At 40.6% G+C, this 14,192-nt stretch overlaps 1 protein-coding gene across 8 annotated transcripts in view; it reads left to right on the forward strand.

Moving 5' to 3' along the window:
• The window catches only part of FRY (FRY microtubule binding protein), a 192,737-nt gene that overhangs the window by 176,754 nt on the left and 1,791 nt on the right, over positions 1-14,192 (forward strand). For 6 of the 8 annotated variants that reach the window (XM_079973234.1, XM_079973235.1, XM_079973228.1 and 3 more), the window contains 8 exons: positions 847-1,013; positions 1,471-1,660; positions 3,151-3,300; positions 4,064-4,162; positions 5,680-5,763; positions 10,774-10,791; positions 12,612-12,722; positions 13,540-13,742. In XM_079973234.1, coding sequence (XP_079829360.1) covers positions 847-1,013; positions 1,471-1,660; positions 3,151-3,300; positions 4,064-4,162; positions 5,680-5,763; positions 10,774-10,791; positions 12,612-12,722; positions 13,540-13,742 — 1,022 coding nt within the window. The remainder of the gene's footprint in view (positions 1-846; positions 1,014-1,470; positions 1,661-3,150; positions 3,301-4,063; positions 4,163-5,679; positions 5,764-10,773; positions 10,792-12,611; positions 12,723-13,539; positions 13,743-14,192) is intronic. The other 2 variants (XM_079973230.1, XM_079973233.1) reach the window with 1 other exon arrangement.

Here is a 14,192-nt window from a genome sequence, read left to right on the forward strand (position 1 = left end):
ATACAACCCTTGCTAGGGCCAGGCTTAGGGTTCTCCTTAGAGAGCCGATTCCTGGGTCCAGTAATGATGCTGATAACAACCAGGAAGTGGCCATAAATTGTTAAATGGTCCTGCTGACCCAAAACTTCCTGTAGATTCAATGAACATCTAAAATTCAGATATCTATCTTAGATTTTCACTTTATTCCTAGGGGGCCACCATGCCACCAGATGCAAATATAGGCTACTGTTCTTGGGAATGCAAACAAGAGTGTGTGTCCTACTGAAGGTCCAGCCAACTGCTATGCAGATTGACCCTATACCACACCAACAGGGATCAAGAATTCTGTAGTCTTAGAGACCACAGAAAGAACCACCCATAATAAACATATATTGGTCTCTGTTAGAGTATTCTTAGCTTAATCTTCTGATCCATTTATTCACTTCCCTGGGGTGGGTAGGATATTTTAACCTGGGATCTGTTCTCAAACTCTTCCTAAATACCATATGAGGAGGAAATATAATCTGAACAGGGTCTCTGGGGTAGCAAAGAACCAAGTAACAAGACCCTCATCTTGTGCACAAGGTGTGTAAAACAAACAAATGGAACTTCTCTTAAGCTCTCAGTGGAAAGGGATGAGCGATATTTTATTGGGTGTACCTGCTGTAATACATTTGGTATTTCCTGTACTTTTTGTTTTGGTAGGTTCTGATAATGGCAGTTCTTTATTGTTTATGGTGTGTTTTACTGCAGATAGCTTGTTTAAAATTTTATTATAGTTTTTAAATTATTGTTACCCGTTCTTGGATCATGAAAGTGATGAAGGGCAGGATAACTATAAATGGTAACCAATTCAATCCCCCCCAGACTGAAGGTGCCCAAGAAGAGGAAGATACCTCTGTACAGGAAGATGATCTCTCCGGCTCTACAAATGAACTCCCTGCAGCTTTTGAATACAGCGACAGCTTTAGCCTAGATATGACAGAGACTGAAGAAAAAGGTGACCGGTTGATGGATCAATATGCACTTACCAGGTATGTATGTATTTTTTATTTTAACTTTTTATATCCTGCTTTTTTTAAAAAATATGAAGTGGTTAAATAAAAATAAGGCAGTTCAAATGACTAAAATCAATTTCTTAACAATAAAACCGAGAGAGGCAAGATAAAGCAATTCTGATTAAATATACCGAGTCAGTGCTTTAACCTATAAGGGTATGCCTACTATGTGACATTGAACAGGAAATTCTGAGCACAGAATACATGCAGTTACATGGCAGTCTTGAATTTGAGTATAGGGTCAAATCAGGTCATCAGATCCTTTACACTCTGTCCTCATTAAGAGGGCGTAGGCATGGGCACAAAACGGCATGTAGCCTCACTTAACTGTTCTTTTTACTTACTTATTTTTAAGTTTCTTATTTGGAAATATAACAACAGTAGCGTAGCCTTGCTATCGGCTCTTAACCTAGAATTTGTGGCTTTCTTTCAGTTTTGGAGAAGGTGACCGGAATGTCTCGCCTCCTCCGTCTCCCTTCTTTTCTGCTATCCTGGCTGCATTTCAACCAGCTGCATGTGATGATGCAGAAGAAGCTTGGCGTAGCCATATGAACCAGCTCATGTGTGACTCAGATGGCTCCTGTGCAGTATATACATTTCATGTGTTCTCCTCCCTGTTTAAGGTAAACAAAAAGTGTTCTAGAATCCCACATGACTGACATTTTGTTGAAACCCACAATATGTTCCTTAGACTTTGCAGGTGTCGATAAATCTAGACCCTGATTATTTTCCACAGCCCATCAACATTTATTGGGGGGCAGGAGGTTTTAATTTTCCCGATCTTGCTGTGTGCCATCAAGCAAAAGTATAATGAGAGTTATTTATTATTGCAGTGGGTTTGATGATAGGTAGACATTGGTCCAAAGAGGCACACTTGGTAAGGTCAAAGAGGGAAGGTGGCTCATTATGCTGGGTTGCAGGTACTTTGTTTTGGATTAAGGAGGGTTAAAATCGCCCTCCCTGGTTTATCTCTTCCCTTCTTAACCATCAGTATGTGCCCTTCTTTGTTTCCTGAGCTATCAAGGTACTTGTCCCAAGGAATCTATGCCTGGATGTTTCTGGTGTAGGGTTGTAGATATAAGTGCAACTTTGCCATTGCAACCCACAGATTCCAGTGTAGGTTTTTTTAAATTGCTTTGTTAAGTAGGAGAGGCATTAGAAAGGTTTAGTGATAAGGCAATCACTTTTTCCTTTTAGCTCTTCTGCTGTGTGATGTAAGCTGCTTTCTGGGTGGTACTGACACGTCATGATGCTACTGCTTTAATACCCATGTTCCCACAACAGTTTTCAAGATAAGAGTGAGGATATGTTATCAAATGTTTCCAGTTTCTCAGACGCTCTAAATAAAACCATAGTATGTTTTGGTTCCTACATGGCTTGAGCAGTCCTTAAAAGTAACTCTGTAGTTTACAGCAGAAAACTGTTTAGAAACCATTTAGAAAGCTATTTACAGAAATCTCTCTATCAGCTAGGGAAGCAGGAAGAGAGTCTTGGTGTGCAATAGTTTCCAGATGCAGTTCAGTATGTTGGAACACTCTCAAGCGTCCCAGGCACCCTTGCCAAGCAGTTCTGGCCAGAGGGGAAAACAAACACAAAGAAGCCTCTCTCATGATTTCCCCTCCTGTAAACTTGGCATCAGAACACTCATTACATTGTTTGATAGACCACTTGACATTGAGTATTAACAAAACAATGCCCAGAATGGGCAGAGAAGTCTCATGTTGGTTGTTACTAGTGACAAAACAGAATGCTGTACTGTTTTTAACACTGATTGGGAGCCGCCCAGAGTGGCTGGGGAAACTCAGCCAGATGGGCGGGGTATAAATAATAAATTATTATTATTATTATTATTATTATTATTATTATTATTATTATTATTATTAATGAGCTGTACACAGGTTCAGTCTAACAAGAAGGAAGTGAAGGGGGATTACAAAACAAGAAAGCAGGACAGAGAGCTACAGATTGATTGTGTGTGTGTGTGTGTGTGTGTTCCCCTTTGCAGTATACATAAAGAATGACTGCAGTAGTTGTGTATACCAAATTAAAATGTGCATTAAGTTCTGTCATTAAGTTCAGTAGCAAATGTGTTATGCATACTTTTGCTTTATAGAATATTCAGAAAAGATTCTGCTTTCTGACTTGCGATGCTGCCAGCTACCTTGGTGACAATTTGCGAGGAATAGGCTCAAAGTTTGTGAGCTCATCACAGATGCTGACATCATGCTCAGAATGCCCTACCCTTTTTGTAGATGCTGAAACAGTGAGTATTTTTTGCATGACTAACCACATTGAAGTGCCATTCATAAAACTATCAGAGTGGTGAAGACTCGGAAGCTGATTGTATCTTTTCTTGATAGACATGTCTGGAAACAAGTATTGAGATGAGACATTAGGTACTTGTTACATTCTAAAGAACTGCTGCAGCTCTTCTTCATCACGCTGGGTGGTTATAGATTAGGAGAGTCTGTAAATAGACACTGCTCATAACTGAGTTATGAGTGCAGAATTCTTTCATTAACCAAAATTAAACCAAAGCAGGTTTCTATACCTCATAATTTTGAAGACAGGCTTGAAAGCATTTGGGCAACATTTGGTAAAATGTCGAAATCTGGTGTTTGGTAGCTGTTTATGAAAGGGTTGCCATTGCTGTAAATAGCTATTTATGCCTCCCCACGATCATCAGAAGCACAATTATTTAAAATAAGCAAATACATTAAAATATATTTAATTTGAATAATTTGTACACAAAATTATGCTTTGCTTGCCTCCGTTGTTGGTTTATCCAAGGAAATATGCCTTTTTATGATAGCATAATATGATCTCTAATGCATAATACAGTAGCTTCAACAATCATCTCCCACAAGTTCAGTCATAAAGTAGTACAACTTGCAAATGTCTAACAACTATCCAGGGACTGTCATGTGGGATTTCCCCCATTGATTTTGGTATATAGCAAAACAGTTATACTGATCTCACTGAATGAAGTAATGTTGACTATAGGATCTTTATTTTAATGTTTCTAGCTTCTCTCTTGTGGACTTCTTGAGAAATTAAAGTTCAGTGTCTTAGAACTACAAGAATATTTGGACACATATAACAACAGGAAAGAGGCAACACTTTCGGTAAGCATCATTTTTGGGTGTAATGGCTTTATCTATTTCTGTATTCCTTAATGCAAAAAGTTACTACTTCATTTCAAATCTGCAGGAGGCTCATTCAGTGACTTTACCTTTAGAGAAAAATACTGGATTATTTACAGTACTACATCTCTATATCTTCTTTTTCTGTTTTTAGACTATATATCTGATTGGACAAAACTCAAAATAAATCTGGCCTGATATCCTAAACACATTTACTAGGGAACAGGTGCCGTTGAACTTTCATCTGAGTAAATGTGCTTGAATCTGAATAGGTCATTATATGCATTTTAATCTGTTTTCATTCAAGACTTCAGTATTGGCCTTACCTGTGAAGAGGATACAGTATCTGTGTGCATGTAAATCTGCCGCCATTGTGGTCACTGGAACAGCACCTGGTGGTAGGGCTGGACGATGGAGATGAGTTCACACCAGAAAAATGCAGGCTTCAAGCCAACAGACAACAGAGAAAGGAGGAACTATTTTTAACTTGAATAAAGAAAGAAGACAGAGGACTGTGAATAAGGCTAACAAGCACACAAAAAGTCAGATGCAGACAAGGGGAAACAAGTCTGTAAGAAGGAGAGAGCTTTTGAGAATCAACCACATCTGTGAAGGTCAAATCAAAACTGAGGGCTCATGGGAGAACCCCAAGCCTGAACTTGTTGTCTGAGCAGCGATTTTTCCCTTCAACCACCAGGTGGAGCGCCAATCCATAATGATGGCAGATTACATGCACCCAAGATATTTCTCGATATGTGACAAGTATTCCAGGAAATGTTTCTTGTATTCATTACAAAAGGTGTAGCACTGTATCTAAATGAACCCTAAAGTACAACCAAAACTATTTTCATATTCACTGGCCATCGGGTTATTATTTCTTACATTTATATCCCACCTTTAAGGGACGCGAGTGGCGCTATGGTCTAAACCACAGAGCCTAGGGCTTGCCGATCAGAAGGTCGGCAGTTCGAATCGCTGCAATGGGGTGAGCTCCCATTGCTCGGTCCCAGCTCCTGCCAACCTAGCAGTTTGAAAGTACGTCAAAGTGCAAGTAGATAAATAGGTACCACTCCGGTGGGAAGGTAAACGGCGTTTCCGTGCGCTGCTCTGGTTCGCCAGAAGCGGCTTAGTCATGCTGGCCACGTGACCTGGAATCTGTCTGCGGACAAACGCTGGCTCCCTCGGCCTGTAAAGTGAGATGAGCGCCGCAATCCCAGAGTCATCTGTGACTGGACTTAATGGTCAGGGGTCCCTTTACCTTATGCCACCTTTATCTTCCAAGGACCTCAAGGTTCTCCTCCTCCCTGTTTCATCCTCACAACAACCCTGTGAGGAAGGTTCGGCTAAGAGATGGTAACTGGCCCAAGGTCACCCAAGTGAGCTTAGTGGCTGAGTGGGGATTTGAACCCTGATCTCCCAGGTCCTAGTCCAGCACTCAAACCATTACACCACACTGGCTTCAAATAACTTTATACGTCTGTTTTCTTTCCAAATTACAGTGGCTGGCAAACTGCAAGGCAACATTCGCTGGGGGCTCAAGAGATGGTGTTATCACCTGTCAGCCAGGAGACTCTGAGGAGAAGGTAATCAAGGATTTGATCTGTTATGTTGTTTCTGCAGTAAGTTACAATTCCATATTACATCTTGACCACGGTAAAAGCTTTTGTACCTTCTATTTTTGTTTCAGACCATAGGCACAATCTAATATATTGCAGGCATAGAACATAATATAAGTAGGTACTATATATATTCCCATCCTACTCCAACAGAGCATTCTTGAGATCTTTGTGCTGCATAGGTCTTGTGAAGCTCTGGATAAAGGTACTACTCCCTTACTCCTTCATGCTCATACCCCCCAACCATAATCCAAAGGTTCTTATCTTTCATGGGAAAAATCAACACCATCATACCTAGTTCATTTCCAGTTTCACCACCAAGTTTCCAGGGAAGCGCAAAAAAAAGAGAGCATGTGGAGGATTGCCTAACAACTCTCCAAAATTTTCTTTTACTAATTCTGGATGGCCAGGAATTAATATGGAAACAAGTTGGCACATATGTACTAACCAGCTAGCCATGTGCTTTCCCCCTAATACTCCTTCTATCTTAATAGCTGTTGTGCTAACCTGCAACTTTAAGGAAATATCCAAATATGAAGGGATGGTGGCTGGAGTTAGGCCTCACATCTGGGACTCATCACCCCCCCTATGCACAGTTTCTAATCCTAATGCTCCTAGGCTCCTTAACATCAGCTCTCTTCCGCAGCATGTCATCTGAACCCAATATCATGGTGAAGTATCCTTAACTATGATCCGCAGCTAAGAACAAAGCACAACTCCATGTTCAGATGACATGCTTAGCTTAAGCCTTAGCTTGGCTGCCATGCCTTATGCTGAGCTAAAATGAATGTAAACTGCTCTGTGGGAACCAACACATTCACATGGTACCAGTAATCCTTAGTCTAGTGTACTGTGCCATGCAAGCCAGGCCAGGTTTTCATTTCTGGGGGCAAGGCCAGGTGATGGGGTCCTGTCTGTCTGGGAGCCTGTTCTCCTTAAGCTCTCGGTATGTGGAGAAACGCTTTTCACTTGCCCAGCTAAAGGTTTTTGTTTTTTTTTACTGTATCACATATTCTATTATTAAACTGATACTGAAAACAACCCTGGCACAAAGTAAACCCTGGTGTTCATGTAGCAGTTCTGGACAGTTTGTGTGAATCTAGTACAGGCTAGTGTAGTAGCTGGCAAGATGTTTCCAGTCAAGTGGTTTATTTTTAATTGACCTTTGTAAAGTGAAGCTATTATTTTAGGCTACTAGAGAACACTTTGTATCATTCAAATTTTTCTATTCAGCCAAAGGAAAGCAATTCATTTCCGTACATCTTTGTACAGTGATTTGCCATCCATGCTTAGTCAAACGTTTTCCAGATCACCATGGCTTATTTTAAGACAGGAAGGAAACTGGAGCACCTGACAGTAAGAGCTGTTCGACAGTGGAATTTGCTGCCAAGGAGTGTGGTGGAGTCTCCTTCTTTGGAGGTCTTTAAGCAGAGGCTTGACAACCATATGTCAGGAGTGCTCTGATGGTGTTTCCTGCTTGGCAGGGGGTTGGACTCGATGGCCCTTGTGGTCTCTTCCAACTCTATGATTCTATGATTCTAAGACACCATGTTGCCTTTCTTTCTTTTTTAATGGCATTTACCGTGCGTGGGGGCAAAGCCAAACAGCTCCCCCCCCAAAAAAAAAATTGCCTGAGGCTGCATCCCACAGTAGTGCCTTTGAAAGGAAGCAGGCAGAAATATAAACAACTATAACACCATGTGTGGCCAACAATGATTAAGAAAAGTGACAGGGTCTGGATACCTCCTAGTATGCCCCACGGAGGACCTTAAGGTCCATAAATAACAAAACTTTGGTGGTCCCGAGCCTCAAGGAGGTTAGATTGGTTTCAACTAGGGCCCAGGGCCTTTTCAGCACTGGCCCCAATGCGGTGGAATGCTCTGTCACAAGAGACTAGGGCCCTGCGGGATTTGACATCTTTCCGCAGGGCCTGCAAGACGGAGCTGTTTCACCTGGCCTTCGGCTTAGACTCACTCTGATCCCTTATATGGGATTTTGTATATAAATTTCCCCTTGGCTTTTTTGCTGGCCCATGTAGGACCAGCATGGATAGCTGGCTCGGGGGGCTATCTGATGCTTCCTTCCTTTATAGTCTTGATTTATGGGCTGCTACTACTAAAATGAGGCTGTATTTTAAGCCGTATTTTAATTAACTGTTTGGTTGTTGTTGTTGTTGTTGTTATCTGATGCTTCCTTCCTTTATAGTCTTGATTTATGGGCTGCTACTACTAAAATGAGGCTGTATTTTAAGCCGTATTTTAATTAACTGTTTGGTTGTTGTTGTTGTTGTTGTTGTTGTTGTTGTTGTTGTGTTTTTCTATTACGTTTTATCGTAATTTGGTGTTAGCCGCCCTGAACCCGGCCCTGGCCGGGAAGGGCAGCTGTAAATAAATATTTTATTTTATTTTATTTTATTAAAAAGTGCATGAGGAAATGTCTATCTGAAATATGACCATTGTCTCCCCGCTTCCCACTCCATAATGATTTGGGTTGGTTGTTGGTTTTGGCAATGTTGTACCTCATAACTTCTTAATTTTACTGTTCTTGGTTTTTTTGCACTTCTAAAAAATCTTTTTCATTTTACTCATTTGTCTTGCTTTCTTGTGTCACCTGTTGTTCTTTCTTTGTAAACTGGTTCTGCTCCCCTTTGGGTTTGGTGATATGCAGGGACAGGGGAAAGTTAGTATGAGCAGTTTTGAGGTCATTGTCCCAAACCTTAGGACTTTGATTCTGTACTGTGCTTCCAAACTCTTATTCGGCAATATTGATAGCTAGGTTCACTTTTGAATAAGTGAAAATTATTGAGGTGACTATGTTGATTCTACAAAGGAGGATAATAATGAATTAAAACTGATATTTCTGTATTACAAGAATGCTTAGGGGGAAATCAGTTGATTACAGCATGATCTTGATTTAGCTAAATGCTAAGTCTTCCTTAAATGCTTTGAGGACTTTTATTTATAAAACACGGGTGGCGCTGTGGGTTAAACCACAGAGCCTAGGACTTGCTGATCAGAAGGTCGGCGGTTCGAATCCCCGCGACGGGGTGAGCTCCCGTTGCTCGGTCCCTGCTCCTGCCAACCTAGCAGTTCGAAAGCACATAAAAATGCAAGTAGATAAATAGGTACTGCTCCGGTGGGAAGGTAAACGGCATTTCTGTGCGCTGCTCTAGTTCGCCAAAAGTGGCTTAGTCATGCTGGCCACATGACCTGGAAGCTGTACGCCAGCTCCCTCGGCCAATAAAGCGAGATGAGCGCCGCAACCCCAGAGTCGGTCATGACTGGACCTAATGGTCAGGGGTCCCTTTACCTTTAAGGTAAAGGTAAAGGTACCCCTGCCCGTACGGGCCAGTCTTGACCGACTCTGGGGTTGTGCGCCCATCTCACTCAAGAGGCCGGGGGCCAGCGCTGTCCGGAGACACTTCCGGGTCACGTGGCCAGCGAGCCAGAGCCGCACACGGAAACGCCGTTTACCTTCCCGCTGGTAAGCGGTCCCTATTTATCTATTTGCACCCGGAGGTGCTTTCGAACTGCTAGGTTGGCAGGCGCTGGGACCGAGCAGCGGGAGCGCACCCCGCCGCAGGGATTCGAACCGCCGACCTTTCGATCGGCAAGTCCTAGGCGCTGAGGCTTTAACCCACAGCGCCACCTGCGTCCCTTTACCTTTACCTATTTACAAATAGCAGCAGCTCCAATCCAAAGTTCCTCCCATTTCATGAACCTATCTGTCTAAAAACATTTTATACCATCCTTCATTAAAAATTCCAGGGTGGCTTACAATATATAAATACCAGCACAATAACAACAGCTCATTGTAATTCATTGAATAAAGAAGGTGCTAAATTATTTTCATGCCAGATTTTTCCAGTATATGTTCTTTAAAATAAAATTATATAAACTACAATCTTGTATCCAGTTTTGTGAGAGTAAGCCCCAATGAACTCAATGGAACATACTCCTGAGTAGGCATGTATAGAATTGCACTGTTAGCGATCTATTACTTTGTCCTGGAATGGCTTAAGGCTTTTACATGCTTTGCCATTGAACATGGCTGGTTGAAACAAATCAGTATTCATGTGGAGACATTCAACCCACCCCATATTCCTGGCTTAAAACTGAACATTTCCCTACTTTTTCCTATGCCAAATGGCAATAGGTTTATATTCTTATGGTAATCTGAGGGGGGAAATAAATTCAGTAGTTAATGGTTGTATTATTCAGATAGTATCCCAGCTTATGAAAAATGTTGAGATGTATGCCCAAAATGCAAACAGCTGCCAGTGCAATTCTGCAGTTGTTAATAGCTTGTCTCATCTCTTTGTTTGACTTCATATTTACTAGCATGGTGCTGGACTGTATCAGCTGCATGGCATTTGACACTATGAACCTCCATGTGCAACTGCTAGCGCAACCAACTTCCTGTTCAAATAACCTCACACGCTTTTATAATCAGCCGCCACAAAATAATTAAAACTGCAGTTATTTTGTGTTCATGCCCGTTTCAATGGAACTCTGCATATTAAAAGTGTGCATTCTTACTCCATGGAGGCAGCTTGTAACTCTAAATCCTGGTCAGCAACGAGATTGGCTACAGAGCCAGTCTATCGCTGAACTATAATGGATGCCTTGGGTGCAAAGAATTCTATAGGTGAATTTTAAGAGCACTGAACTGTTTCATTTCTAAGGTGTAAATAACCTATTTTTAGAGTAATCCAGACTGGCTTTCAGAAAAAGTTATGCTCAAACTTAGATAATTACAGTGACTGCATTAGAACTGTGATTATTCAAAATTTTGTTTAAACAGCTGTTGCCGTGCATGTTGTGCAGTTGATACATTCTGAATCACTTAGCAAGTAAAGAGAAGTGCTAATACTGCTGGCAGACGAGGAAAGAAGCCTGTGCTTTTCCAGTTGCATGCATTACACTGACACTATACTTTCTTTCCTTTCCTTTTTCCTGTGCCATGCTTGCTGTGTAGCAAATGGAATCTCTTGCAGTAAGTTAAAAGTTTTCATATTCTTTGTCCATTAAAATATGGACTAATGCACTCTCCTATTTCCCTGTTTTAACTCTTAGCACGTTTCCCCCTTTTTCTTTTTGTTCTTATTAATTCCGTTTATTATTACAAGAAATGTTTGTACTATGTTTTATCTCAGTTTCCTGGACAGTTCGAATATAGTTTACCGTATTTATAAATTCTCGCCTTGTCACATGCAATTTGAAATTGTTATATAAATTATATTTGGACAATAATCAAAGCCCTCACTTGCTTAATGTGTGAAGGAAGAGAACAGAAGTAATGGCTCTACTAAAACAAGTAATTTCTGTACTGCCTTTCTCTAAAATGAGAGTTTTTCATTCTAGGCTAAACTGAGAATTTCATTATGTAATACAGAATAAAGGAATCTAATCCATTTTAGAGTATGATACCCCTGGAATATGATAAATCCATCCTCCCCACATGTACAACTTTTCTCATCTCAGGGATTCCTCAATTTAGTGGAGCCAATTTCTCTCCTCCTTTCTTGTCCCTCATCAGCCCTTAGCCGCAAGCAGTGAACCAGCAATTACCTGGTGTTAAAGGACTATACATGACTCCTATATGAAACTCCAACTCGCCTTTTCCTTCCTAAGGCCAGATGCACATGCACCAGTTACAAATTCAGTACATGGATATGCCATCCAAATATGAGGATTTCTGCTGCTTTCAAGTGACCACACAGAATGGATTGTGTCCACCTCCCCTTTCTCTCTGCATAACAAGGGATTGTCATGGCACAGAACTATTGTGGTTCAACACTATAGTCATAAGCACCCATTCATGGAAGTCGTATATTTTTAAGGTTTTCAATTTAGCCAGCCATTGTGTGTCTAAACTAAGTTACAAATGCAGTTTGAAAGAAATTGCAATTTCACTTTTGAAGAAGTGGGAAACTCCTGCATCAACCCAATAAAGCACATTTATTTTTATTTCCTTGACTAATACAACAAACTTTAATGAGCCAAGTCCATAACATTTCTTTCACAAAAAAATGTAGATTGTATAAATGCAGGCAGGCATTCTAATTAAGCAACTACAAGCTAAGACCTCAGAAGCGCAGTGTTTATATAATGGTATTTAAACAAAAGTTGTGTTTGGATGTTACAGTAGACAATTATTGATTGCGATGGCAGCAGGCCACAGTGAGCTTCAGGTTTCTACACTCCCCTCCAGCATGGCCATGAGGAGATAAAAACCTCTTACTTTCAGTTTTGATTAACCTGTTTAGCATTACATCTGCATTGTAAACTTTATAACCATAGAAGCCAGCTTTATAATGCATGGTTTAAAGTTGGCTTATTTCAAATGAATCATACTTAAGATAACTGCAGTTTATCAAGTGTAACAGTAAGTTATAGTTAGTTAATTAAAAAAACAAAACAAAACCCAGAACCAAAAGCCATGCCAGAGGTAGACCAAGGACCAAGGACATGAACTGAAGCTTCACTGTTTGCTCCCATAACAAGAAACCATGGTTTATTGTACAATTGAATACAGTTATTGTGATCATTTGGAACAAGCACTTGTGTCACCATCAGATTAAAACGGTGATGCACATTATAATGAGGTAAAAAATGCCACTGAAGTGCACTTTGGCGATGTAGAGATGGCACATGCTTCCCATATTCTCCATATATTCCCTATTTACAGCAGTATTTGGTCTTATTTCAGCATTGTTTTGTAATCCCTGATTAGCAGTTTATTGCTTACGGAAAAATAATGTCCAACCTGTTGCTTCTTAATAACTTACCCCTTTTACAATTTTATTTCTTTAGCAATTGGAACTGTGCCAGAGATTATATAAGCTGCACTTCCAGTTGTTGTTGCTTTTTCAGTCTTACTGTAAACTCATCGGACAAGTGCACGAAGTTAGTACAATGCCAGAGGTATGTTGCAACAATCAAGCCTTTTGCTGAAATAATTGCTATGCATTCCTGTGTGGTGTTTATTTCGTACAGCAATCTAATGTATCTTAAATGAGGGCTGCTTGTTCAAGATCATGAATGATAACTATAGAGAGGTTTAGCGCATTCTATTAGTTTAGAGAAAATGTGGATGGATTTCAAACTGGGTACTTACTTTCTTACATTTATAAGCTGCTCTTCTTGTGTGGAGTTCAAATACATGGTTCTCCCCAACTCCCTTTTATTCTCAAAACTCTGGGTAGGTAGGTTGGCATGAGAGATAGTGGATATCTGAAGATCACCACTGAGCTTCACTACTCAGATATAAAGTACAGTAATGTTTTTATACATTCGCTCTTCTAGCAGTATTTCAGTATACATTCACAAATGGAGTTCCTTATTCATCTTGCACATGTGTATTTAAATTTTATTCAAACACCCAGTTGCAAGAAATGAAGCTATCACTTTGTCCTTGAATGGTGCAGATTTTATATTTTTGATGCCCAATAGAGAAAACTTGTACAGTGGTACCTCAGGCTGAGTACTTAATTTGTTCCGGAGGTCTGTTCTTAACCTGAAACTGTTCTTAACCTGAAGCACCACTTTAGCTAATGGGGCCTCCTGCTGCTGCCGCACCGCTGGAGCACGATTTCTGTTCTCATCCCAAAGCAAAGTTCTTAACCCGAGGTACTGTTTCTGGGTTAGCAGAGTCTGTAACCTGAAGCGTATGTAACCTGAAGAGTATGTAACCCGAGGTACCACTGTCCATTGGTGAATGTAATTCTCTTTTCCTTAACAGCTACTGAATATGTCACGAGAGCTGAGTGAGTTAAAGAAGAACCTTAAGGAAGCTAGTGCTGCCATTGCAATGGAACCGCTGATTGTAGAATGTGGTACCTCTGAACCCATGTTCACCTCTACAGAAGTAGCCATTCAGTCCATGCTGGAGTGTCTGAAAAACAATGAGCTTGGAAAAGCTCTACACCAAATAAGGGAATGCAGGTAACTTAATCAAGTGGCTGATCATGACGTCATATTTTTCCTTTCTTCCTGTGTAACTTTACACACACATCTTCATTTGCGCTAACAAGTGTATTCAGATTCAGTCCGAAGGTATTTGTAATCATTTTAAGGCACAATTTACTAAGCACTTTTATTGTGCAAGCCTCATTTAAATGAAAATGTTGTGAAGCAGTGCATCATACATTAATTTCTGTGTGTCTTTTATGGGAGAAGTTCCTTATACTTTGTTTCCTCCCCCCCCCTTTTTTTAAACCATTGCACAAAGCAGTGATTGTCAAGCTATGATGGGAAGTGCATTCAGCTCCCAGGAATGGTTTCTTCCACATGCATAGTTTGGGCCAGAGATGTACCAACTCCTTATAGTTGATCATTTAGTCAAACCTTTACCCAGGCCAGAACTTTTTATTTATTATTGTAAAATGTTGTTTT

The sequence above is a fragment of the Podarcis cretensis genome (genome assembly GCF_951804945.1).
Source record: "Podarcis cretensis genome assembly, chromosome: 4".
Taxonomy (NCBI): Eukaryota; Metazoa; Chordata; class Lepidosauria; order Squamata; family Lacertidae; genus Podarcis; species Podarcis cretensis.